Source organism: Pygocentrus nattereri, chromosome 18, assembly GCF_015220715.1.
Source record: "Pygocentrus nattereri isolate fPygNat1 chromosome 18, fPygNat1.pri, whole genome shotgun sequence".
Lineage (NCBI taxonomy): Eukaryota > Metazoa > Chordata > Actinopteri > Characiformes > Serrasalmidae > Pygocentrus > Pygocentrus nattereri.
Window position 1 is genome coordinate 31,377,997 of NC_051228.1, and position 27,459 is coordinate 31,405,455.

Below are 27,459 nucleotides of genomic sequence, written 5' to 3' on the forward strand. Positions count from 1 at the left end.
TTTTAAATGTGTAAAACTCACGAAGTTATTGTGGTTGCTGCCTGTATAATCAGAATCCGCATCCTTTATTGATCCCAGAGGGAAACGGCAGTTGTTACAGTTGCAACCATTTATGTCAAAGAATAAACACTTTTATAATTTGAAACGAAAGATAAAGAGGGATTTGCAATATGTACATGAGATTTAAGTTCTTATGGATACAGTAAAGCGGCGGTGACTGATAATAAGTATTAAATATCTAGTATAAAGCAGTTCAAATTATTGTCCCTCTGAGTTATTGTACACATTATTATTGTTTATTATTATTATTATTATTATTACTACTCACATGAATAGTACAGTTAGGTATTGATGTCTGCACAGATGAACCACTCTTTGTGAATCACACACTGAGGGAGGAGTTAGAGTTTGATGGTCATGGGTAAGTATGACTTCCTGTGGCGCTCTGTGGTCATTTCGGTAGAATGAGTCTTGCACAGAATTTGCTTCTTTGTCTCATCACTGTGTTGCAGAGTGGGTGGGAGCCATTGTTCATAATGTATATACATGTGTACTGTTATTGTTTGCTGTAGGTGTGCCAAGTCTGCCTAGTACGGGTGTTAAGGATGAGCCAGAGGACAGCAGAGGTAGCAGTGAACAGGGCGAAGGTGAGATGGAGGTGGACAGTAATGATGAACAGGATGACGAGAGTGAAGCGAAGTCTAGTGGCGGAGGAGCTTTCTCTCAGACTCTGTCTGCTCTCAGCTCCCTCAGACCAGGTTTGTGTCTGGTGGAATCTGCAGGTTTGTGTTTACGATGTTGGTTTTTAAACATTTAGGATGTTGCTTCATTTGGTGGCCTTGCTCTTCCCACAGGTGAGATCCCAGATGCAGCCTTCATTCACGCTGCTCGTAAACGGCGGCAGATGGCCCGTGAGCTTGGAGGAGAAACCCCATTGGTGGACATGGAGGTAGCAAATAAACGGCTGGTCCGTGAAGACGAGCAGGGGGGAAGTGATGAAGATGAAAAGAGGATTGTCTTCAGTGGGGTCACGCAGAAGAGCCAGCGGCAAAAAATTGCAGAGGAGATTGGTGAGAGTAATGCTTCAAGAGAGTTTGTGTCAATAAATGTGAGTTTTGTCACATTCTAATGGATTCTTAAGTTAAAGTGTTGAGACTGGTGAATATGTAAGTATTTGGCTGTATGTAGTTTCTTTTGGAGTTTTAGAGTAGCATCTCAAGGTCTCTGATACGTTTCATCACGAACCAAAGAACATAAACAGGATCAATTTGGTTGAACAAATTATTGGTCATTTATGAATGTGTATTGAGGATTGTGCTGATGGTCCTTGTGATGCTGCAGGTATCGAAGGTAGTGATGATGAGGCTCTGGATACTGCAGGTAATGATGAGGAAGTCAGTCGCTGGGAACAGGAGCAGATCAGGAAGGGCATTAGCATCCCACAGGTGAGCTTCCCACATTTCACTTACATTCAGACAAATGTAATTATACTTTTTTTGTCTGTGATTTTGTGAACCTGTGCAGCAGGGTTGGACAGATGGAATTTATTTTCAGGGCTGTTGCCTATTTTGATTATTAGCAATTAAGAACACTGCTAACTGATATTCAAGGCTGATAAATAAATGTCATCAATATGATGTTTGTAGTATGAAAACTTCTGAGAGTACATACTGGATATGGTTGTTTGTAAAAGTCCTACACTACATTTTTTTCCTGTTTCTATCTGCATTGCATTTAATGCACTTAATTTTAGTTGTGTGTGAGTTTTATTTATATACACACATGCAAAAAAAAGCAGTTATTCAAAAATGATCTGTTACCTTTCACAGCTGTGTACATGAGGTAAGAAGTGGCATTTGTGAGAGAAATAGAGCTAAAAAAGGGGGCTTAAAAGATTTAAATATAAATGAATAATTATAAAATTTGTGGCATAAATTTGATATAAAATAAATGTCAGTCAGTGATATAGTGTTGATAGGGCACTTATCAGGGACAGAGCTTGCCTGTCGGTATTGGGGTACAAGCAAGAAAGTCTAGGTACAGGCTACAAAAAATGTAGATTAAGATCAAGTGACCCTTATTAGTCCCGCCACGGGTAAATTTCACATAAACCATAAATGTAAACCCAGTAAAATGATTGCAATAAATATCTGAGCAATCATGCAATATTGTCATTATTCTGAACATGTTCAAAGTACTAGGCTTAGGAAACAGTTTGGGTCTGCACACCATATTTGCTCCCATCCACAGAAACCTTTGTCTGGCTAGGGTGTATCAGTGCATCAGACAAAAAGTGTGAAAATACGCTGACGCCAGTTTTCATCTCGATGGATGAATTTGGAAGTGAATGCAGGCACTGCTTTGTTTCTGTTGCTCCCACACCAAAAAGCACTTTTGATCTGTTCTATTTGACACGTGGTCCACATTTCTGTCAATTCAGTAGAACTGAGTGGGACATTGAATGATTTCAGTTATGCTGTTGATAGGACCTTGGACTAGACTTAGTGTGTTTTTGGATCATGGTTGTGTCAGATATGTGCATGTATAACAAAAAAAAATGCTTTTGTCAGTGGAGAAATAAGGTCTGAAATTCTAAAAAACCTCAATGTGTAGGTCTACTTCTAGTTTATAAGACTGAGTGGTGTATCGATATTGAAAAAATAATAAGCAGGATATTTTTAGTTAAAATAAATGATCAAATATAGCAAAATGCGCCCACCCACCCTAAAGAAATGCATGTAGTCTACAGCAGCTTTGGCCTCCTTTCTGTCTTATTTTTTTGTGTATATGCTTTGTAAACATTTTATATGAAAATCTTTATTAAAAACCATATATTTAATATTGACTGAATGAATGAATTTCAAACTACTTTGCTTGTCATTCTAACAGATGTTAATGTAAATGTGTGCATTCATGAGCTGCTTCTGGTGCAGATTTGTATAGCGCTTCCAGCTCAAGAAACTTGAGACTGCAAGGGATTTTCCAAAGCCATGCTGATGTGTTACAAAGACGTTTTCTGTTGTTACAGCGAAGTTTTCATAATTCAGTTAACCATTGGAACACTTAAGCTGTGCATAAAATACTCAGTAGTTCATGTGCAGCAGAGACAGTGGAGAGTTTACCATAGGCTTTTAAAAAGCTCCATTGTAAGTGGATATTTTAACAGTAAAAGCAAGTTGTCATATACATATTTAACAAATTTCTATTTACCATTTTCTGATCCTGTTTCCAGGCTGTAGTTCTGATCAGAAGAATTTTTTCTCCAGGTTAGATCTACCTGCTCTAGGGTAATATCTGGTAACTTTAGCATGGTTGTTTTACTGCAGCTAGTCACACTGAAACAAGCTTAAATTAGCATTTAATTTAGATTCCATTCATTGAAGTTAAACTTAAAGTAAAAATTAGAAGGTGAAGAAACATGGGGTAAAACCTTTTATACGTCATCATTAGGTTATTTGTCCATCATTCTCTGTATCCAGTTACATCGCCCAGGCCTACTGTAGATACGAGTTGTTAAGGAAACAGTAATGAAAAAGCATTAGTTTTGCAAGACACGATCAGTTAATAATATGGTAGATGGTCAGTTGCAGCACGTTCATCAGTACAGTTTAAGCACAATTTATTTCCTTTTTGTATAGGTCCAAACCAGCCAACCAGAAGACACAAACATGTACTACCAAGGTGGATATGAGGGCCAGCCATATGGAGTGTCCTATGGCATGCCATACGGATATGCTGCAGTTGGGGCAGACAGCAGCAAGCCTGTGAAGGCTGAGAGCTCAGTGCCCTACCCCATCCCAAGCAGCAGCCTCACCCCCATCACCACAGCTCTGGTAAAGAAACGGCTCACAGACAGGTAGGCTCAGAGCATCTCTCTTTCCTGCTTCCCAAGCCACCTTTTTTCCAACCCAGCTGAGTCCGACACCCACGCTGAGTGAAACACAGCCAGATTTCTCTTCTGTCCCAATGCATTTTAAGCCCAGTGTTTGAATATATTATTGTCCTGGTCCATCAGTGCCACTTGCTAATGCCATTTGCACTCTGGATTTCTTTGATGGGTAAAGTTTAGCGATTGTGAAAGCACCCACTTTACATCAGTGGGTTCATCCTCCCTGCCCGTGTTTTCATTTAAGGAGAACTGGGTTTAGCTGAAATGTCTGCAGGTGGTGATAATTAGGATTTCAGTAATATACACTCTCCAAATGTGTTTCTTACTTCTGTCAAATTCATTTAGATGGCAGCTACTCTTTGCAGGCATGTTTTATTTAGGGCAGAAGTGCCGAGTCCTGCTCCTGGAGTTCTACTGGCCTGCAGAGCTCATTTCCAACACTTACCTGATATAGACCTTTTGAACGTGAGTCAGTAGAAAGAGCAGCTGCAGGTGCAGGCAGGCATGTCTGGTGCATTTCTCTGGTAGTGGGTGCTGATGCATGTGTCCTGTGTGCCAGGCTAAGCTCCATGCGCCAGGGCCGTGATGCCAGTGCCCAGCGCTATGAGCAGATCCAAGAGGAGCTGCAGGCCTCCAACAGCAGCATCCTGCAGCTGGAGGAATCCTCGCAGCACACCGCCGAGCAGTATAAATTCTTGCAAGAAATGCGAGGGTATGTCCGAGACTTGCTTGAGTGTTTCAGTGAAAAGGTAAGAAAAAACTAAACAGCTGTTCTTTTTGCGTTAGCTTGACTGCTGAGTTTTGCTATCTGATAAGTGATTTTGCCATCAGTTATATTTTTGTGGTATTTTATCCTTCCAATGTAGTGAGTAGTTTTATTGAAGTTCCCTGTTGAAGTAATTGTAAAGTTACGCTTCTCTATCAGGGACATTTGAATTGAGAATTAAGGTCATCACTTCGCTAACCTATGAATTGCTCAAGTTCTATGCTGGTATCATTTCAGTGTGATGTCAGTAACTTGCAGTTCATTTTACCACAGCAGTTCTGGACTATGAACAGGGCAGCGAGTGTTCTTTCTTCAGCAGTGCTCCATGAAGCACATTTTTAACAGCATGTCTTTAATTCCAGCTATAAAGGGGATGCATGAAGACATTAGTGTTTAGGTGCCTTTGCCGGGGCTCAGTAGTCATAAATAAATTAAATCTATCCACATTATTTCGTTTGTGGTCAAAATGTGCAATGAGTATACAAAGGCCCTGTTTACACTTGGCATTGAAATGTCTCATTTGAATGATGTCTCAAAACTGTGAGAGCGTAATGTGTCTTCAGATGCCTAGAATGTGCAAACGCAGCATAGCCTACATAGGCCGACTCTGTACAAGTGCCAATTTAGTCTGTCTTAAATATTCTGCCAGAAAATTACATCCAATCGTTATCAAAATGCACGAGCTACATTCTAACAGGGTAGGTTTTGATGCACCATCGCCTCATGTAACTCTGAAGTCTTGCTTCATTCTGTACTTGGTCTCATGCACATATTAGGTGTTTTGGGTTTAAGCTGGTTTTCTCTATGACAAAAATGATTTTTTTTCTAAATGGTACAGGTTGTGTAAATAAAAAGGTTCCAGATGATCTGTTTCATTCTATATGCATTTTCCCCATGAATGTCACTGGATCCTCTGAATTATGAAGTTGGTAAGAACTCCCTGCTAACAGCAAGCTACAACTCCTTTGCTACTCCACATATGCTCTACTGCTGCCAAATCAGCGTAACTACCACACTGGAAAAAGCTTGCTGGAATATGTGGAGTGTTTTGGTGAAGATGCCAGTCTCAGGATGTCGTTTCAGGGCATAACAGCTTGCACGCAGAAAAAAAATTCCAACTCCTTACCGATCTCGTAATTCAGAGGATTCTGTGATAGAAGAAAAATGTATGTAGGACAAAACATACAAGTTTAGGAATCATTTGAGTACCACGGGAGCGATAAAGGCAAATCAAGAAAATTCCATTCAATTTTATGAGAATGCTAGTTCCTTATATGGGCATGATGCTAATTACAAAATAACAAAAGGTCTTCATTAATCTGTTTGATGATGATGATGATTCCGTTACCGTGACTGGATCATGGAGATCGTATGTTAATGCCAAATGTAAACAAAAGCCAGTTTGGCTGGGCTGTTCTCTCTGAAGGATAAGTTGGCTGTAACCATGTTCTCCTGTGCCTCAGTAAAAAGGCACCATGGCCCAGAGGCACTCGTGTGCGCTCTCTCTCGCTCTCTCTCGCTCTCCCACCGCTCATCCGGGAGCAGCCATCACAGAACCCATCATATCTTTCAGGTGCCTGCTGTTCTGGAGCTGGAGGCTGCCATGCACCAGTTACTAAGGCAACGGGCGGTGCGGCGCGTCCAGAGAAGACAGGATGATATTAAAGATGAATCGGCGGAGTTTTCAAGCCTTTCAAGTCAGTCCATCTTGAAGGTTTTTATAATTTATTTGAATGGCCTCATTTTTTTTTCTGCTGTACAGTAGTTCCCACACTTGGTTACAACCCTGTCTGTCTAGGCCTGCTGTGCTGCTGCTAGTACAGCTAAACATATAAATCCTTTTACATTGTAGAAGTGTTATTATACACTTTTTACTGCTTATTGACAGTTACTACTGTGACTCTTATTTCTGTGTGAGAGTTTGTATGTGTGTATGAAGGAGACTGAGCTTTGTGTTCTAAAATGAAAATGTATTCAGTTCTCTTGTGAAAATTGACTGAGCCAGTGTGATACTGTCACATCTGAAGCGTTGCTAAGGTGTGACGTCTGTAAGTATGAGTCAGGCAGTGGGGGTTGGGGAAGTTAGATCTTAATACAGATTACATGATGTGAATTAATAGCTAGCACCTAATACAGATTACATGATATAAGATTGTGAACACACTCCAGACACATTTTAAAGCTAATGTACAGTACATTCATTGCTGAACACATTAATCCTCATAATGATTATCTTATAAATCTGAATTAAGGGACAATCTATAGTGTAATCTTTGAAGATTATGTGCGTATACAAAGGATACAACTTTGCAGTGCTACGACTATAGGACTCTTGTAGGGCTTGAGAGTTCTTTTAGTCTAGTAGGGTTGATCTGGTAACTTTCTGTTGCAGGTAAGGCTGTTATGGCCCCTAATCTGGACCCTTTTGGCCGAGACCGAGCAGCATATCAGGAGCTTAGCAAACAGAGGAGGATAGCAGAACGTGAGGCCAGGAGGTATGGCACACTGCGCTACACGTTGCAGCAGAAACTTGGAAATATAATTGCTTTTTCACTGTTTTCAGTTTAATGCAGATCAGCTGTAAGATCTAGATTGTGTGTGTGATGTTTGTGGTTGAGCAGAGCACGCCGCAGACAAGCTCGAGAACAAAGTGGAAAAAGAGCTGAACATAAAGAGGGCCTGTCCAGCGATGACGAGGAGACCTCCACAGACATAACCAGCTTCAACCTAGAGAAAGGTAACCATCTGATTTGGATTAATCTGGATAGTTTGGAGTCAGCAGTACAGCTGTATGCTGTGTGAAAATGTAATATTGTGGCAAAATCTACCATAAACAAGAGTACCCTCCAATGAATTAATGTTTTTTTGTTGATTGACACATTCAATACATTCTGAAAGCACAGTTTTCACCCTTCTTTAGTTATATAAGTCTTTCAACTGTGCAAACGTACAGGTCCTCTCTCATATTTTGAGCCTAATAAGATACATGTTTTCAATGAGTGACAGTTTTGGAGTGCAGACAGGTCAGTTTAGTATATATTCTACTTCTGAGTTTTTCTGCATGATTAGAGGGAGGCAAGGAGTAAAATGAGTCGCCAAATATAATTCAGCAACGTCTGAAACGTGGAGTTATAAATTGCCTGTTTGAATGGACCGACTGGTGATCTGTTGTCTTGTGACCAAGTGTGAGTGACTAGGTAAGTGGCATAACTATAAGGTCCCTGAGCAAGCTCGCCTCTTTCCTGACATCCTAACAAACTTTAGTAGTGTTAAATCATGTCTGCTTTTCACAATTAAAGTGCTGTTACAGCACTCAAATGGACATATTGTAGTATTAATGTGTTCCCATGCAACAAAAATGAGAGAAAGAAGTGGGGTCATGCGAGTTACAGCCCTGATTTAAATATGGGTAAACTGAAGATTCTGTATGTGTGGCATTGGAGAGCGGAAGAACGCTAGCTATTTTTAGCAGCTGGCTAACTTGAAGCAGCGCTCTGTCACTGACACAGCATAGCTGAATTAATGTTACTGCAGATCAAACAAGCCAAAAAAAAGCACTGATTTCAGTTTGTGTACCTAAAAGTACGACACTCTGGTGTGGTTCTGCCAACCTTCAGACTACTATAAAGAAATCCAAATGTCTGGTTTGAATGTTTGAATACTGTGATATACTCTAACATGGATGTGGTACGAGTGATGGCAGTAAGGTCGTGTAATCCATCACTGACCTACTGAGCCAGCTAATATTTTCTGTTGTACTAAGCTGACATTTTTGAGAAGCTAAACAGTTTAGCGCACCTAATCAGATAGGAAAGAAAACATTTTAGGCTAATTTATGAATTACAAAAATTCCGACCATGCTTTTCCAGCTTGTAAAAATAGCTAACCAGAAACTTTCAAACACTCTCCCATGATTTCCCAGATTTGTGAAATGTTCCTCTTTTTGGTGAGTGTTTGTCATGTTTTGACCAAAAATTATAGTTTAAAAACACAATTAGCCTCTCAGAAGCAGAAATCAGCCTTCAAACAGTTTAGCTATATATATATCGATATCGACTGATATGAATTTCTTGGCCATATCGTCCAGCCCTACATTCAACCAAGAAGAAGCCAAATGACTGCTGTGGTGCTCAACCCAAAAAGCACCATAACATAGGGTGAAGGGGAGCACTTACATCATACCTCTAGTACTAGGCTGAAATGTTGGCATTTTGATTTGCCGTTGAAACAAAGTCCGATGCATTTACAAGTATGACCTATGTCAAACCTTATACTAATGAGTGTTCCCCATTACCTGCTGTGTGTGTCTTTATGACATGGAAAGATGTGGTGTTTGAAAAGCCTCTTAATGCTCCTGGGGCCATTGCTGATTTAAGTTTTGCCTCAATCTTTTTGTTTTTTCCCCTCTTTACTAGATCGCATTTTGAAAGAATCCAAGAAGGTCTTTGAAGATGTGATTGAGGATTTCCATTCCTTGGACTGCATCAAGTCTCGCTTTGAGGTGTGGAGGAAGCTTTACTTTACGTGCTACAGAGACGCTTACATCGGTTTATGTCTGCCTAAACTTTTCAACCCCCTTATTCGGCTACAACTCATTCCCTGGTCCCCTCTGGAGGTATGGTTTGCTTTCTTACTCTGACAGATTTCAGCCTATTTAGATAATATTTTGCAGGCACACAGAAATGGTAATTTAACTACTAAGGAGAAGTTTGATGGCAATGATCTGCATTCAGTGAATGGCTAAGTAATTTGGATTAGAGGAGATAATTGCAATGTCTATTGCTTGTAGGACGACTGCCCAAACTTTGAGTACATGTTATGGTTTGAGTCTCTGCTATTCTACGGTTGTGAGGAGCAGACCAACACACAAGAAGAAGACATTGATACAGGCCTGCTGCCTGCAATTATTGAGCGGGTAATCCTCCCCAAACTTGCAGGTGGGTCTAGTGTGATGGAAGTGACTTTAGTGCATCAGGTTAAAAGCAAAAGGAAATTGTAGCACGGTGTAGTTCACGGTTATTGTTGTTTCTCTTCTGATGGTTTTTGTTTTTCTCAGTGCTGTCGGATCAGGTGTGGGATCCGCTGTCCCGCAGCGAGACTTGCAGGCTGGTTGCCTTTATGCGGCGGTTGATAAAAGGATACCCTACTGTACTGCATGGGGAGAACCGCAACACACAGGTTAGAGCCCTGAGCCAGCTCAGAGCCACAAATCCAGAGGCCCATAAAACAAATAGTCACAGTCATAACAGCCCCCCCATTTTTTTAAAACTCCATTTGAAAAAAAAAATGGTCCAACATTACTTTTAGTAGTGTTGCTACACTTGTGCATTAAAGTTAATATTTTTTGTGATTTCATTTTCCTTTTCCCTTTTGAAAGTTGTAATGTTGTTACAACAGCCACAAATTGTACTGTGTAATGTGTCAGTTATAATAAAGGCAACTTTTGATGAATATTAGAAGTAGTTTGAAAGAATTAAATGGTTTAAGCTAATGATAACATTAAACTTCAAAGTTTCTAACAGGTCAGGGTCATTGGGTTACAATACTGTAACTTGTTGGAAGAGAGAGCATTGTAGCTTCATTTAAGGTTAGGGATATTAAATTTATGGTGAATTATGACAGATATTAAGCTGAATTATGGCAGATATTAAGCTGATGTTTGTATTTGCAGGAGCTGCTGAGGACCATCGTCATCCGTACACGGCGCTCCCTAGATGAAGACGTCTTCATGCCACTGTTTCCAAAAAAGTATGTTTTAGAAAGTATGGATTTAATGCAAATTGTGCCTCTGTGCTAGAAGAGAATCCTAACTTTGAATATAATGGTTGATGTTTGTTTTGTTTCTCTTTATCCTTCAGTGTCATGGAAAACAAGAATTCTGGTCCGTATTTATTTTCTCAGAGACAATTCTGGTCGTGTGTGAAGGTAAGATAAATCCACACTTCTCTGCTTCTATCCGTCCCATCTTTCTTCTATGTTAATGTCTCTGTTTACATGAATTCTTTAGCCACAGCACCTAATCAAGACCCTCAGGATGAAGATGATTTGAATAGAGTAGGATTTCTGACAGCTCATATTGTGAAGAAAAGCCCTAGTTGAATGCAGCATGTTTGCCAGCTCAATTTAACCATTGTTTATATATCCAAAATGGCTGTCCATGTTTTAAGTTAATTTTCTCATATTCATCCTTCTTTTCATTTTCCTCCTGTTTCTGCACTTACAAAATGCCTCATTCTGTCTTTTTTTGTCCTTGTCTGTCTGCAGCTATTGGGAAACGTCCTGCAGTGGGATGGCATCCTGTCTCAGAATACTCTGAAGGAGCTTGCTATTGACAGCACGCTAAACCGCTACATTCTTTCAGCACTACAGATGGCAGACGTCGGAGAAGACAGTGTGGAGAAATGTCAGCAGGTACAAACCTTGCACTCACATGCTGCGCCAACTCTACCACATCAAACTCCTTACTGAAGTGTATACAAGCTTGTTAGTTTTCATGACCAGTGTTATCACTCCAGCTTGTGAAACGTTCTGTACTCGCTGCTGCCCCCAGGTGGTGGAATGTTTCCCTGTGCACTGGTTCAGCACTCTGAAGGGCCAGCAGACTCTACCAGAACTGGAGAACTTGTGCCGATATATGAAACACCTCGCCAGCTCACTGTATCGCTCCAGCCTCACAGCTTCTGATGTGGATAAGCGGAGTGCCAGGTATAATTTAACCCCTGTTTCACATTTGAACTCTTAAAGCCTTAAATGGATGTGGTATATACAAAATGTGTATTTGATTTCTGTATATTGCAAATATTCTGACTAATTAATTTATAATAGCGATTTAAATATTGATTAAAAAAAATGTTCAAATCTATTGGAATTTTAAACTGCATCATGCGTCAGGAACTTGAGTTTTTGGGAATTATTTTGTTTGAGATGACATTGCAGATGCAGAAAAGGGTTAGAACTTTATCTGAGCAAAGCTCTTCTGTGTAGTCTATAATTGTACATTTGTAGAATTGATTATATTTAGCACAAAATTTTGAAAATCAAGCCAAGATCTTAGAGCTGGAAACTATATTGAACCTGAAAATGTGTATCATACAGCACTAACTTGTACATAAATACTGCTGTAATTGACAGCTTTTGTTGAAAAGAGCCTTTACTTGAATTCCTGTTATTGAGAGGTGAATACATTGATGTCTCTTTGGTCACTGCACAGTATTATGCATGTTATTAAGTTGTCCAACACAGTAGGCCTCATGCTGTTATTCTTTCTTCTGCTCAGGGAGCACATTAAGGAGGTGGTGAAGGTCCTGGGTCGCCTCAATGCTCTCGATCATGTAATCGCTGTTGCATCAGAACATGGAATTAAAGACATTAAGACATTGCTGGAAAGTAAATGAGATGAACAGCGCCTAGGGAGCCATGACTCAAATGGACTCTTTCATTGTCTGCTCTGTGTATATATTGTGGATATTGTACATGTCTGTGGGATGGGGATTTTTTTTTTTTTTTTTTTTTTTTTTTTTTTGCTGTTTTCCGTGCTGAGGGGTGATATACCGATGTAACCCCACTTTGAGATTACAGTGCTGTGGTGTTTGGCTGTAATCTGTGGTGGAAATTTGAGGCAATTTACACAGGCCTTGGTGCTCATCTAGAAAGAAACTGTATAGATCTCGATCAGAAGAACAGTCATAGGAGTGCTGATTAATCTACGCAAGGTGCTGGTCAATTTCAGGTGGCTGGTCCAATATGAGAAAGAGCCTTGCATTGTGTACAGAGGTGGGCTCCCAGTACTGTCAAGATCTGCTTGAACTGTTTGTCTGCTGTGTGAGACTCTTCCTGCTTTTTCTTTTGAAACCAGTTCAGCTGGGAGCCAGTTCTTACAGCTCACACGTTCCATTTCAAATGCAGAGACACAGACTGCTTTATCGTTATGGTGACTAACTGCAGGAACTTTTTAAAACTCTTAATGTTCCCATGTGCTGCAGTTCAAATAGCACTTCTTTCTCCTTGGTTGTGTGCCATACATATGTCTTAGCAAGTCATTCAAACGTGACCTCACTTCTGTTTGCAATAACAGATGTTCTGTGAATTTTAATTTTTTTTTTTTGGATTGAGTGTTTTATCAACCTGAATAAATGAATAAATGGAGCTTTGAATGCAGCCAGAGGTCCTCCAACTTAATTTTAATTAATGAGTATTTTATTTCTTTATGTATTTTTATGTTTTTAAATGGATAAACATAAATTAAATTATTAATAACGTTATTAATTAAGGTAAATTTAAAAATAAGGCTTTAATAATACTTCCCCAAATCAAATGGTATAGCTTTCTGCTAGTTGATTAGTTATTTAATAGACATGAACACTACGTGTCTGCAGACTCCTGCTCATCAAATACTTCTGCCATCAGGTGTTAATAGGAAGTTGTAGATTGTTCTGAGAAGGCCTTACACTAGATGCTGGAACATTTTTGCTGTGAGGATTTGATTGCATGTAGTCAACGAAGCATTAGCAAGGTTAAGTTCTGATGAATCAGTAATCATTCCAGAGAGTATACATTGATCAGGCGTAACATTCTGACTGCCTGCTTGTTTTTATGCTCATTGTCCATTTTATCTGCTGCATTTACATAGGTGTACTTTTGTAGTTCTACAATTACAGACTGGAGTCCATCTGTTTCTCTGATACTCTTCAATGGTCAGAACCCCAGTGGACCCTCACAGAGCAGGTACTATTTGGGTAGTGGATCATTCTCAGCACTACAGTGACACTGAGTGGATCAGACAGCAGTGCTGCTGGAGTCTATTACTCCACTCCATTAGATGCTCCTAACTTGTCAGTCCACCTTGTAAATGTAAAATCACTGCTGCTGCACAGTTTGTGGTGTTTATCCTCTTTCATCATTGGTCACAAGACGTTGCCCACAGGACACTGTTCTCTGAATATTTTTGGTTGGTGGACTATTCTCAGTCCAACAAGAGATACTTGGGAGTCTCCACTCCAGCAGCACTGCTGTGTCTGATCCATTCAGACCAGCCAAAACACACTATCACACCACCACCACATCAGTGTTACTGCAGATAAAATGCACAATGAGTGTATAAACAAGGTCATAATGTTATGCCTGATCGATGTACACTACTCCACAGCCCAGTTTGGGGGGGATTTATGCCACTGAGAGGACTATATGCTGCTCCACAGGGTCCTATTCTATGGTCAGTGCTTCTATGGAGATTATCCAAGTTGAGTGCACAATGAATGCAGCTACTGTTAACACTGAAATATTAACGTAGGTGAATTCACTGATTAGAAAAGGTGCTTGGACACTTTCCGGTGTACGGTGTACGTACAGGAGCTCCCGGTCTCTTTCCAGCGAATAGTAGCACACGGGCGGAGTTCGTGGGGTGCAGTCCTAAAAAAGTGAAAGAGCTGAAAGCTGACACTCCTCCCTTACACTCCTCACGCACTCTCCCAGCACCTGTCAAGTTTCAAAACCACGCTTGCTTCTCTGAAGAGCGACAACCTGGTGAGAAGAATCTGCCAAGTTTGGAACGGCTGCAAACATCACTGGACTCGAGCACGAACCGCCTTGAGGTGAGACCTGTGGAAACATTTACAAGTGCTTGACCGTTTCGGGCACGTCTGAGCTCTCTTGTCTTTTATGACTTCGTTGAAAAAGTTAGTACTGTTGTCGTTTTGAATGCACGGTCAGCACCGTGGTTTCTTCTTCGAGTTTCCCAGTTCCACCTTAAATGGTGCGGCAGTTCCATTCGCTCCAGAATGCAACTGCCGAGCCGCTGCCCCGTTTAAGGTGGAACGGAGCATTCGAATAAGAAGCGAAGTGACTTCCAAGCTTGTGTTCGTCCACATGGCGGAGGGGTCCATTTCCCCACTCTTTCTGCTGGTGAAGCGGGTTGAGTACGGGGTCTCCCCCCAGTCCAGCATACGGCAGGGGGCTCTACAAACCTTAACAGTTAGAAAAAGCCATTTTACATTATCCAAAGAAATGAAGACATTTCCCCCCTTACTGGAAAAAGATCAACAACTGAGGTGACAGGTAACTGAAGCTGTCAGGACGATACCCTTAAGGAACTAATCTAAAAGTTCTGACTGTTTCTTTAAACAACATACAGTCAAATGACCACATCAGTGTTGTTTTTTCCAGGAACGCGATGTTATTCAGTGTTTACAGCTGCAACAGGGTGGATGACGTCAGGATGGCTAGTACTGCCAGATGTATGTAGGTTAAACTGTGCAGGTCTCTTATGTGTTCTGTGTAAATATTGTTTAGATTGCAGGATACAGTGACCCTACTATTCTTCCCGCATATATGCTGCCCATTCATAGGCTTACATCTAATCTGAAGATCTCAGCTTTCCGTCCCTTCACATTACTGTATCCACAAAAGGCGTTTCATGGCAGATTAATGAGTATGACCATTTCTTCTGTGAAACTTATTTTTAAGCTTTTGACCGCTGAAGTAAGTCACATCTTTGCAAAACTTTTGCGAAGGACTGGTGAAGGCGCCAGACTAGTAATGCTTACACATTAAAAAAGAATATTTTTACATATCTTAGAATTTTTAATTACTAAAACTTTTATTATACTTGGTCTACTTTTTATTTGGATACATTTTTAATATTGATGTAAGTACTAAATCATTTTTTGCGTTTAATTTCTATATGTTGCAGCATCTGTGCTACTTTGTGATCAGACAAACCTCTGAATTTTGGCTCTTTATTATTTATTTTGAGGGTGCTTTGGAAACAGAAATTTGTTCAGTATAATGACAGGTGCTGATATATATATTGAGAATTTCTGTTGCAGTTCAAGTTTTTTTCCGGTTGTTCAGTTGTTGAAGTGAACTTTTTAGAGGGATGTTTTACTTGAGTCATTATTTCACTAAAGTAGTAACGCTTGTAGTTGAGTGTGGCTTCAGTGCACTCTGTGTACTGCTGGACCTTCCTCATCTCTTCGGGAACATGAGAGGAACTTGACCTGAAGCCAATGTGGGTGACATTAGACTGCTGCCAGCTGGCTGTGGTCCTGTTGTGTATGTCTGTATCCGAGACTGAAGTTACTTACAGGTCAATGCTGTCACGTGTGTGTTTTTTCCACTTAATATTGTAAGGGGGTCTTGCCTAATCATTCATATCTAAAGCTTACATTAATGGCACTAGACATGTAAGTCTAGTGTGTAGAGATGACTCTAATGTAATGGCACCAAGCCTGTCCTGGAAGGCATACATCTGTGCAGTATTGCTGCTTTTGGTCTGAACTTGCACTAAAGCCAAGCTAGTATCTCTTTTTCTGGCAGAGCTTTGAGACCTTGTTTAATAAGTTTGCCACATTCTTTTAGATTCCAAGCTAAATTAGGAGTCACAAGACCATAGACTGAGGCGGAGTGCCAGGGCCACAATCCTGTCCCAAATGTACGATACTCTGAAGTCTTTAGAAAAAAAATCACATCATTTTATGCGACTCCCTTTCTTGTTTATCAAAACACACCACATTTCTGACGTAGTATTGCTCTGTCATTGTGACAGCTGCTGATGTTTTGTGCGTTTCTCAGATGTGGTTTCTTAGAAACTGCGTTTTACTGGTCCCTCCATTCACTCATGGCAATGATTTACACTTGTTTCAGTAATGAAAGTGAAATTTGCAGCAGAGCAAGTGAAGTTTAAGTTTGTTTGGGCTTCTTAAAGGGGAAGTCAGTGATTTTTCAAAGGTTTTCCATGATTCAAATGTGAACAACATTATTCAGTGGTTTGGTGTGAAATGCTCCATTCTAGGGAATCTTATCAAGTCAGAATTGTTCAGAGGGGTTGACAGGAGCCAGATGTCCAGTTGGTGTAATGCTCCTAAAAGTCACAGAAAGTTGTTACATTAAAATGCTTGCAGATCAGCTGGCTGATGTCTAAACATTATTTGACAGTCGAACAGTTTTGCGATAACATGTTTGCCCAAATATAATAAAGAGCTCATATCCTATTTTTTCTGGTATTTGTTCACTTACATGTTTGGTTCTATGTGCTCAAAATGGCCACAATTTATTTTGTGCGACCATTTTCCAACCTCACTTTTTCCCTTACATTGTGTATAAATAGCAAGCAAGCGTTCAAATGTAGTATCGCATCTCTTCAGGAAGTCTTCAGGATGTCTACACTGGGAATGTTAACACGGTTGTATATCGCTGCTGTCGGAAGAAAACCTCCTATCTCCATTTTTGTCGTTTTTCAATTTTTGAGATCATTTGAAAACACCTGTTGCCCTTTACATTGTGGGTAAATTTCATTAAGGACCAAAAGAAACGACTTGGAAACCCAAAATGACTTGGAAAAAGGTCTGGTTCCATTGGCTTACATTAAAAGTAAAGTAGGTTTATTCCTTCTCCTTTAAAGTTACCATTTTGGAGATATGAGGTTTCCTTCTGACAATAGCAATATGCAAACTTGTATCTGCTAAGTGGTGAGTGTCTTTATCAATTAGTGATACAAAACAAACAATTTTACCTTCCAGCACTATAGCATTTACAGTTTAAGGGTTGTCGAGATCCCTCGTTTTTTCCATGTCATGGAGAAGTTTCTCCTCATTGATTCTGAGCTGGAATTGCTGAGTGATGTGATATGGCATTTTGGCAGGCATTTCTATTTTTGACATGTGGTATCGCTCTGCCATTCCACCTCTAGATGGATCGCATCGCACTAGTTGCAGGTGGTGTAGACGGCTTCATTAATTATAATGGGAGTGTTTTGCTTTTGTTGTACTCGCTCACTTCTGTGTTGTTAGCTGTTAGGACAATGTGTTTTAATTAAACAGGCTGTTTTCTTTACTGTGCCTTTAAGACGTATGTAGGATTAAATGGGCTCTGTTCTGCTGTATTGTGCCTCAATTATAAAACACTCAGCGCTGAACCACTTCTGACAACTACACTGTGAAAGGGGAGGGCTAACGTGATGTAAGCTGAATAGGTGGAAATATGGATATGCAGATATGCACCCTTTACATTGTACATGGAGCGCATTGTTAAGCAAAGTAGTACCCAAAGTCTGATTTACCACTACGTTATCATTTCCTAACATTCCATGTAAAACTCAGAAGATGAGTGTAGTTCACTGGTTGTTTTGGATAGCAAGAAAAGTGGCTATATTTGCATTGTAGACAATTTGACCCCTGGTTCCTATCATCACCATTGAAAAGAAATCAGGCTCAGCTTTCTGTCCACTGCACTTCTCCACATCAAACCACTCTGGATGACTTTGTTTGCCTCTTAATGGTTGAATTTAGCAGAAATTTTGAAATATTAGTGGATTTACCCTTTAAAAGTGACCCAGGCAAGTCCTGTGCTGTTTGTTACACACCATAACAGAGCCTTGTGCAGTGATTGGTGCGTGGAGCACCACACCCCTGCCCTTCCTCCCAGCTTAATTTGGTCAGGCTGTGTTATCTGTATGTATCTGTCCAGACGCACAGGTCACCCCTGGCAAAAAGCAATGTCAGATGTTACGTGTGTGCTCACTTTGCACAGTCCAACCTCTGACTCAAATGGAATTGTCTGGATTGATTCTCAGTTTAGATTCCACAGGTATTTCCATCATGACCCCCCTGTGTGGGACAATATGGCAGTAATCTAACATCATGACACTTGCAGACGTTTTCATGTTGCACAACATGTCAGGATATTTAGTTTTATTGGTTTGAGTAGTTGGAACCAATGGAAAAGCCCCAAAAGGGGCTACGTTTCATAAAGTAATATGAAATACTGTGAGTACAATGGTTTTTAGTATGGATGTACAGTGATATCAGAATCATATCGGTATCACAGGTATTTGTTTAAAAATGATCTGCCTCAGACAGATTTTTAGATTTGGCATTTTAACCCAATATTTTATGATGTATTTATTGGACTCTAGAAGAGCAGGATGTTTACAGTGAGGCTGGGCTTCTGCAGTGAAATCTGTGCTTTTGTGTTTTATTCGTTTTAGTGCATTTGTACAGATATTCATGTTGTTTCTATGTAAAGCTAATCCAGGTCGAGGTTTATTAGAGGTATAACCATACACACGCGTTCAGTTTGATTCACTACAATACGGTGGTGTCATTCGGAGGTCAAGGTCATGTTAATGACTCTACAGAGGTCATTTTATACTACACAGATTGATTTGGCTCAGATAAATAAAGATCATGCCACCCCCTAACAAAATAAGCCCCCTAAATCACTAACACCTAGAATTTATAACTGATTGGTTTATAAAAAGCATAGTCATCTGAGCCCCACTTTACTCTGATACGATGCCATTAGATGCCTTTGTATGTTCTTCGCTTCTTTGCTCTGGTACTGAGGCTCTTGCATCCTTCTGTCTTCCCACGCACGGTGCTCACCTATTTCATTTGTTTGAGGTGGTTTCGGCCAGCAAGAAAGCCCAGTTGGCATAAATACTGGATAGTGCTAGGCCGTAAAGCTTTGATTGTAGCCTGACCTTCATGAACGTTAAACTAATCTTATGAGTTTTTCATTCATCGCTTGCTGTGAGGATTTTTTTGCTGTAGTTGAAGATGTAGTAACATTGGGGATACAGTGACACTGTCACCTTGCAGCAAGAAGGGCCTGGGTTCGATTCCCCGGCTGGGTGACCATCTGCTGTATTGTGCCTCAATTATAAAACACTTAGAGCTGAACCACTTCTGACGACCACAGTTGTGGCCAAGTTTTGAGAATGGCACAAATTTTGGTTTTCACAAAGTTTGCTGCCTCAGTTTTTTTAGAACATTTGTCAGATGTTTATATGGTACAATGAAGTACAATTATAAGCATTCCACACAGTGTTAACTTTTTATTGACAGATACATCCAGTTTAAGCAAAGACTTAATATTTACAGTGTTGACCCTTCTTCTTTAAGACTTCTGCAATTCGCCTGGGCATGCTGGATATCAGCTTCTGGGCAAAATTTTGAATGATGGCAACCCATTCTTGCCTAATCAGTGCTTGGAATTGATCACAGTTTCTGGGTTTTTGTTTGTCCACCCTCCTTTTGAGGATTGACCACAGCTTTTCAATGGGATTGAGATCTGAGGAGTTTCCTGACCATGGACCCAAAATTTCAATGTTTTGCTCACTAAGCCACTTGCTTATCACTTTTGCCTTGTGACATTGTGCTCCGTCATGCTGGAAAAAGCATTGTTCATCTCCTAAATTGCTCCTGGGTTGTTGGGAGAAGTTGCTCTTGGAGGATGTTTTGATACCATTCCTTATTCAGCTACGAGATCGGGTCACCACCAGTGCAGAGCTTGCTCGGGAATGGCAGAGGGCAGGTGTGAATGCATCTGAACACAGTGCAGTGAACAGTGAGATGAAGGCTTTTGGAGGATGGCTTGGTGTCAAGAAGGGCAGCAAAGAAGCCACTTCTCTCCAAGAAAAACATCAAGGACAGACTGACATTCTGCAGGAAGTATAGAGATTGGACTGCACATTTTGCCTGAGAACACTGTCATGAATATGGAATGGTATCAAAACATCCTCCAAGAACAACTTCTCCCAACGTCCCAGGAGCAATTTGGAGATGAACAATGCTTTTTCCAGCATGATGGAGCACCATGTCACAAGGCAAAAGTGGCAACCAAATGGCTTGGTGAGCAAAACCTTGAAATTTTGGGTCCATGGCCAGGAAACTCCTCAGATCTCAATCCCATTGAGAACCTGCGGTCAATCCTTGAAAAGAGGGTGGACAAACAAAAACCCAGAAACTGTGATCAATTCCAAGCACTGATTAGGCACGAATGGGTTGCCATCATTCAAGATTTTGCCCAGAAGCTGATATCCAGCATGCCCAGGCGACTTGCAGAAGTCTTAAAGAAGAAGGGTCAACACTGTAAATATTAAGTCTTTGCTTAAACTGGATGTCTTTGTCAATAAAAAGTTAACACTGTGTGGAATGCTTATAATTGTACTCCATTATACCATATAAACATCTGACAAAAGGTTCTAAAAAAAACTGAGGCAGCAAACTTTGTGAAAACCAAAATTTGTGCCATTCTCAAAACTTTTGGCCACGACTGTACACGTATATGTACACGAATAGGCTGTACACGTGTAGTTCACTGGTTGTTTTGGATAGCAAGAAAAGTGGCTATATTTGCATTGTAGACAATATGACCCCTGGTTCCTATCATCACCATTGAAAAGAAATCAGGCTCAGCTTTCTGTCCACTGCACTTCTCCACATCAAACCACTCTGGATGACTTTGTTTGCCTCTTAATGGTTGAATTTTACAGAAATTTTGAAATATTATTAAATTCCCCTTTAAAAGTGACCCAGGCAAGTCCTGTGCTGTTTGTTACACCCCATATCAGAGCCTTGTGCAGTGATTGGTGCGTGGAGCACCACACCCCTGCCCTTCCTCCCAGCTTAATTTGGTCAGGCTGTGTTTATATGTGTTATCTGTATGTATCTGTCCAGACGCACAGGTCACCCCTGGCTAAAAAGCAATGTCAGATGTTGTGTGCATGCTCCACTGTGCACAGTCCAACCTCTGACTCTGAATTATCTGGATTGATTTTCAGTTTAGATTCCGCAGGTATTTCCGTGTTAGCTACAAACGTGTGCCGCACATAACCTCATCATGCCCCCCAGACTGGAATGTTATATGTGGGATGGGGGCTGTTTCATGCTCTGGAGGTCTGAAGTGTGTGTGTGTGTGTGTGTCTGTGTGTGTTGGGAGGAGAGCTTATCTGATTGGCTGTCCACATTATTGTCACCCTGTGGCAATAATGTCAATAAAATAAGAAAAATCAAATTGATGCTATTTCTCTGCTTAAAGTAAACACTCAGCAATACACGCAGGAAAAAGAGGGTTCTTCTTTAATTTTGCACCTGTGATAATAGGAAATGGAAGATAATCATCCAAGACTTGCTCCATTACATTGCTTCAACCTAATTAGCACTGTTCAAACTGCATGCCTAAATAAATACACTCCTGTCGAGTTGGTGAGTCACCTAACAGACTTACTTATGTGGTTTGTGAGACTGTATGAAATACAGTGTAAAAATGGGCAACAACTCTTTTTGAGATTACTTAACGACGCATTTGGACTCCTGAATTTTGTAATCACAGGGGTTTATTGAACTGTTGTTGATGTAACTGACTGACCACCTAGCGTGTAAGCTACCAGTGATTACAGAATTCAGGACCTGAAACTGGATCCAGGGTTTTCAAAGTCCTCTGGTTTACGCATTGCAAACAAAAGTAACATTGAGCACATGACAAATGAAGACATACAGTTTGCTTTGGGATTTTGCTAATTGTTAGTTTTTTGGTTTGATTCAGATTCAGATTCCTTTATTGATCCCAGAGGGAAATTGCAGTTGTTACAGTTGCAGCCATTTATGTAAAAAAAAAACACTTTACTAGTAATTTAAGACAGTATAGAGAAATTTACAGTATGTACACCAGATTTAAATACTTATGAATATAGTAAGGTGGCGGTGATTGTGACAGTAATATGAAACATCAGCAATAAAGCAGTTACAATTATTTAAATTAGTTAGTGTCCCTCTGAGTTATTGCACACACAATTGTTGTTATTGCACATATGAACAGTTTGGTATTGAGTTTTGTGAATCACACACTGAGGGAGGAGTTATAGAGTTTGATGGCCACAGGTAAGAATGACTTCCTGTGGTGCTCTGTGGTGCTTTTTGATATGATGATTCTTGAGCTGAATGAGCTCTTGTGTCTCATCACTGTGTCATAGAGTGGGTGGGAGCCATTGTTCATAATGGCCTTCAGCTTAGACAGCATCCTCAACTCCGACACGGCCGTCAGCGAGTCCAGCTCCACACCCACATCACCGGCCTTGCGGATCAGTTTGCTGAGTCTGTTGGCATCTGCCACCCTCAGCCTGCTTCCCCAGCATGCAACAGCATAGAGGATAGCACTCGCCACCACAGACTCATAGAAGATACTGAGCAAAGTCCGGCAGATGTTGAAGGACCTCAGGCGCCTCCGAGAATAGAAACAACTTTGGCCCTTCCTGTAGAGGAAGTGTTCTTAGCCCAGTCCAGTTTATTGTCAGTATATACACCCAGATGTTTGTAATCATCCACACTGTCCACACTGACCCCTCTGATGGACACAGGGGTCACCAATGCCTTGTCCCTCCTCAGGTCCACCACCAGTTCCTTTGTCGAGTAGTTGAGTAGTTGGAACAGATGGAAAAGCCCCAAAAGGGGCTACGTTTCAAGTACTATGAAATACTGTGAGTACAATGGTTTTTAGTATGGATGTACAGTGATATCAGAATCATATCGGTATCACAGGTATTTGTTTAAAAATGATCTGCCTCAGACAGATTTTTAGATTTGGCATTTTAACCCAATATTTTATGATGTATTTATTGGACTCTAGAAGAGCAGGATGTTTACAGTGAGGCTGGGCTTCTGCAGTGAAATCTGTGCTTTTGTGTTTTATTCGTTTTAGTGCATTTGTACAGATATTCATGTTGTTTCTATGTAAAGCTAATCCAGGTCGAGGTTTAATAGAGGTATAACCATACACACGCGTTCAGTTTGATTCACTACAATGCAGTGGTGCCATTCAGAGATCAAGGTCATTTTTTAGAATTTGTATGAAAAAAATGTTAATGACTCTACAGAGGTAATTTTATACTACACAGATTGATTTGGCTCAGATAAATAAGGGTCATGCCACCCCCTAACAAAATAACCCCCCTAAATCACTAACACACACACACACACACACACACACACACACACATGTACCTTCTAAGCTGCTTCTCTTTCTAGAATTTAAAACTTATTGGTTTAGAAAAATTAGTCATTTGAGCCCCACTTTACTGTAATAGGAAGCCCTTAGATGCCTAGTTTTCATCATCAACAGTGGCTTTCCACAAAAGATGATAAATGAGGGACTCTCAGAAAGACCTACAGGGCATATCGGCGGTACAGCTTTAAATTTCACTTCAAATTTGAATTTTGATATTAATATTGAAATATTGGTAAACCCCTAATGTGCTGCTGTCGGTATTGGCATCAGCAGATATGTTCATCAGAAGTATTGGATATCAGCATTGGTCCTTGATTTCCTTTACCAATGCATTTTTAATTTTAATTTGCTGTTTGATATACTGCCAAATCGAAGAAAAAATGGCCTAAATATGATCTTTGTAATGAAACGTACAGTTGGCCTGTCTTCAAGTGGTGACAATATCCATGATATGATCAGCATGCTGATGATGGAATGATCATCATATTGCCCACTGGCAAGTTGTTAATGTAACGTTTGTTTGCACAGTAGTTTTGGACGCTGATGTATCGCACATGCATACACAGACAAAGTCCTCCTGGAAAAACTTGGCCATGTGATGTGTGACCAGTCTATTTGTAGGACTGCACTGAGAGAGGAAGAGAAGTCTACAGTATCCAGGGTTTCAGAGATAGGTCTCTCTCTCTTGCTCTCAGCAGGTAAAGATCGTGGTGCTTTAAGCTCTATGTTCTTCGCTTCTTAACCTCTGTATGTTTTTTGCTTCTTTGCTCTTGAGTCCTTCTGTCTTCTCACGCACGGTGCTCACCTATTTGATTTGTTTGAGGTGGTTTCGGCCAGCGAGAAAGCCCAGTTGGCATAAAATACTGGATAGTGCTAGGCCGTAAAGCTTTGCTTGCAGCCTGAACTTCATGAACATTAAACCAATGTCATGAGTTTCTCATTCATCGCTTGTTGTGAGGATTTTTTTGCTGTAGTTGTTTGGAATTCTTATTAAAACTGATAGGAAATGGAAAACTGTAGTTTAAATTCAGCGTCATGAGAACTGCCTTTGTCATGCCTATGTGAGCAGCTGGTGGGATTTACTGAATTATGGCTCTAAGCTCATTTAAATTAGACTTCCGGCATTAAGTTGCACTAAATGTGCTAAACAGGCCCAAAGTCTGTAATCGCACGTTGACAAGCAAAGCCTTGCCAGACCATGCTGTATAACATGTCAGCTCTTAAAGGGCCAGAGACCTTTAGCATGCGCTTGAGTGACCTCTCTTTACCCCATTTGAGGTTCAATTTGGTTTTCGTTGCATGTGAAATGGCATATATGATCTGTAGGTGCAAAAGCAAGAACTATGGTAGTTCATTGTCTGTGTAACGATCTGTTGACGGTCTGGCATGACAGGAAATTAATTTCCTAGAAAACCTTTGTCATCCTAAGTGCTTTCGGATAGGGCGACCCAGACAGGAACACTGGGTCATAATTTGTGATGGCTTCATTTAGTGCTGATATGTTTCCAGTTCCTTCAGCTTTCACGGCCATCCCTTGGTTACATAACGTCAGTTTGTGGAATAGTGTCTCAGAGTAAGATGGATTAGCCCTTGTGGGCCCCTCTGCTTCTGCCAGTAGTCACACTCAGTGGATTTCATTCTGCATTGCCCAATACTACAGGAAAATAGTGCAACAGCTGAAGACATACAAACCCACTGACTGCCCCTTATGCATAGCAGGTAACATACTTTCATTGTTTCATTTTTCTCGGCCAGAAATAAATCCTGACGCCTCAAAGTGAGAGTTGTGAACAACAGCAGTCCAGGTGTTCTCCCCAGCTGGCTGTTCTTTTGCTGTACTCTTTCTCCTGACCAACTGAACGATAGAGCCTCCCGACTCCTTGCTGGACCGCATTTTTTCTCTCTGAATTGTTTTCATTGAACCGCTCTCTTAAAAAAGCAAAATGAATGACGTTTCTCTTGTGAGAACCTGTATTCAAAGCCATATATCACTGCACAGCTGCTTTCTGCTGCCAGCTCGTCCTCTGTAGCTGGAAGGACAAAATGTTCATTTCACCTCAGCGTTGGCCTCCTGAATGATGAATGGTGTAGCACGTGCTGAGGAGCGCAACCACTATATGCCAGAACAGCTGATAACAGTTAGAGTGCTATATACAAAACTAACCAGAAAAAATGTTTACGAAAAAGGGGGGAAAGTTTGAAATAGAAATAGGGCTGTTACTATGGATATTAGTATTAGTCATTTATTTTCATTAATCATAAATAGTCATGTCTGAATAATGAGTTGTTTTAAAATAAAAATAGCCAAAGAATAATAGACTTACCTGAACAATAAGAGCCATGCACAGCATTTCAAAATATCCGTGATATGATAAAGGGGAATTCCACCATTTTTTCCCAAATTTCTATGTAATTAAATGGTTAAGATGTTAAAGTTATTCAGAGTAGTTTGATGTCAGATGGATAATTCTAGAGAAACAAAATCCACAATTCTTCACAGTGGTGGTGACGTCAATCATCCAAAACACTTAATACCTGTAAAAGCTACTTCACACAAAGATATCATACAAAATGGTTGAGACACCATTTTACAACACTTTTAAGATACAGTTTTGGCCTAAAACATTATTTTTTTTCATGATTAAGAGATACATATAGAGTGTTGTAAGGCAAAGTACCCAAATAAATCTTTTATTTTTTTTGTTTACTGCGGTCAACATTTTATATAAACTGTAAAGACATTGAAGTCAGATAGTTTCTCTTTACGTCATATTTTGACATCAGACCACTCTGAATATTTGTATTTAAATCTATATGTTTAATTTGCGTGAAATTTTACATGTAATTCCACTGTAAAATCTAAGTTTAAATCTAATTGTAAGGCAAATTATCCAGTAATTACATGGAAACAAACCTGTTATAGACTTGAATTATCCTCAAGTTACAGAAGCGAAGAGTGGAATCCTGGACCTGCTGCAGGTCTGTGCCATTTAAGGGGTTAAAAATATAAATATAAATGGTAGTATCTGTCAGGCTGTGTTTCTTACTGTACTATAGACCTGTAGTAGAATTTAAAATATACATTATCATCATATGCCTCACGTTACATTTTAATCCATTATTTTTTATAGTGGAGTAAAAGTGGCTTTGTGATTGTGATTGTGACCGTCCTAAATAGTAAGAGCTAATACTCACTCATTGTTGTACCAGCATTACCCTGACCTGTTGATACACAGTGAGGTCATTCCCTGGTTAGCCTGCTTTGTAAAATTGCATACACAGTGCATATTACTCATTTGATGCTGCCCCCACAGGTAAGCTGCGTGTGGATATAGACGTCAGGCCAGACTGGACCACACCAAACCAGATTGGACCAGATTGCACAAGCCATGGTTTTGCAGAAGCTCCTGAGTTTTGGGAAGCAGCTGTTGCGGGTGAAAGTGGTGGATTGCTCTGAGGACTCGCGCCTCTCCCGCTGCCTTAACACCTTTGACCTCGTGGCCCTGGGAGTGGGCAGTACCCTGGGGGCTGGTGTGTATGTGCTTGCTGGAGCGGTGGCTAGACAGAATGCAGGGCCTGCCATAGTGCTGTCCTTCCTCATAGCAGCCCTGGCCTCGGTGCTGGCCGGCCTGTGCTATGCTGAGTTCGGGGCACGAGTGCCCAAAACGGGCTCAGCATATCTCTACAGCTATGTGACAGTGGGAGAACTCTGGGCCTTCATCACCGGCTGGAACCTGATCCTCTCCTATATCATCGGTAAGACACTACATGAATCCTGAGTTTGCACAGTAGCTGAAAGTAGGACAGTATCAAAGTTCATGTTTCCTAATATATAAAGTGCATACAAAAAGATGCCAAATGCTTCATTTAATCCTGAGCGCAATATAGGCCAAGTCTCTGATTAATAGGGTCATAAATATGACCTTACAGTGTTTGAATTCAGTTGAAACTCTGTATGAAATTATTTGAACTTAAATTTCATCATGATTCAAATTGATTATTTTATGCAATTCTGAATATCTTT

General features: G+C 40.4%; 2 protein-coding genes across 5 annotated transcripts in view; both read left to right on the forward strand.

The window, feature by feature from the left end:
• The window catches only part of paxbp1 (PAX3 and PAX7 binding protein 1), a 13,803-nt gene extending 991 nt beyond the window's left edge, over positions 1 to 12,812 (forward strand). The window contains exons 1-17 of one of the 2 annotated variants that reach the window (XM_037547501.1): positions 371 to 421; positions 573 to 758; positions 855 to 1,070; positions 1,342 to 1,445; positions 3,639 to 3,856; positions 4,449 to 4,638; positions 6,229 to 6,352; positions 7,048 to 7,150; positions 7,277 to 7,392; positions 9,071 to 9,270; positions 9,445 to 9,592; positions 9,712 to 9,833; positions 10,327 to 10,403; positions 10,514 to 10,580; positions 10,920 to 11,066; positions 11,206 to 11,360; positions 11,932 to 12,812. In XM_037547501.1, the coding sequence (XP_037403398.1) occupies positions 412 to 421; positions 573 to 758; positions 855 to 1,070; positions 1,342 to 1,445; positions 3,639 to 3,856; positions 4,449 to 4,638; positions 6,229 to 6,352; positions 7,048 to 7,150; positions 7,277 to 7,392; positions 9,071 to 9,270; positions 9,445 to 9,592; positions 9,712 to 9,833; positions 10,327 to 10,403; positions 10,514 to 10,580; positions 10,920 to 11,066; positions 11,206 to 11,360; positions 11,932 to 12,049 (2,301 nt within the window). In that variant the 5' untranslated portion in view covers positions 371 to 411 and the 3' untranslated portion in view covers positions 12,050 to 12,812. Of the gene's footprint in view, positions 1 to 370; positions 422 to 572; positions 759 to 854; positions 1,071 to 1,341; positions 1,446 to 3,638; positions 3,857 to 4,448; positions 4,639 to 6,228; positions 6,353 to 7,047; positions 7,151 to 7,276; positions 7,393 to 9,070; positions 9,271 to 9,444; positions 9,593 to 9,711; positions 9,834 to 10,326; positions 10,404 to 10,513; positions 10,581 to 10,919; positions 11,067 to 11,205; positions 11,361 to 11,931 lie in introns of those variants that run through there. The other variant, XM_017681866.2, reaches the window with a different exon arrangement.
• Positions 12,813 to 14,069: 1,257 nt separating this feature from the next.
• slc7a1a (solute carrier family 7 member 1a) overlaps positions 14,070 to 27,459 on the forward strand; it is a 33,381-nt gene continuing 19,991 nt past the window's right edge. Inside the window, exons 1-2 of one of the 3 annotated variants that reach the window (XM_017681827.2) lie at positions 14,070 to 14,245; positions 26,750 to 27,191. In XM_017681827.2, coding sequence (XP_017537316.1) covers positions 26,825 to 27,191 — 367 coding nt within the window. In that variant the 5' untranslated portion in view covers positions 14,070 to 14,245; positions 26,750 to 26,824. Of the gene's footprint in view, positions 14,246 to 24,069; positions 24,134 to 26,749; positions 27,192 to 27,459 lie in introns of those variants that run through there. The other 2 variants (XM_017681854.2, XM_017681836.1) reach the window with 2 other exon arrangements.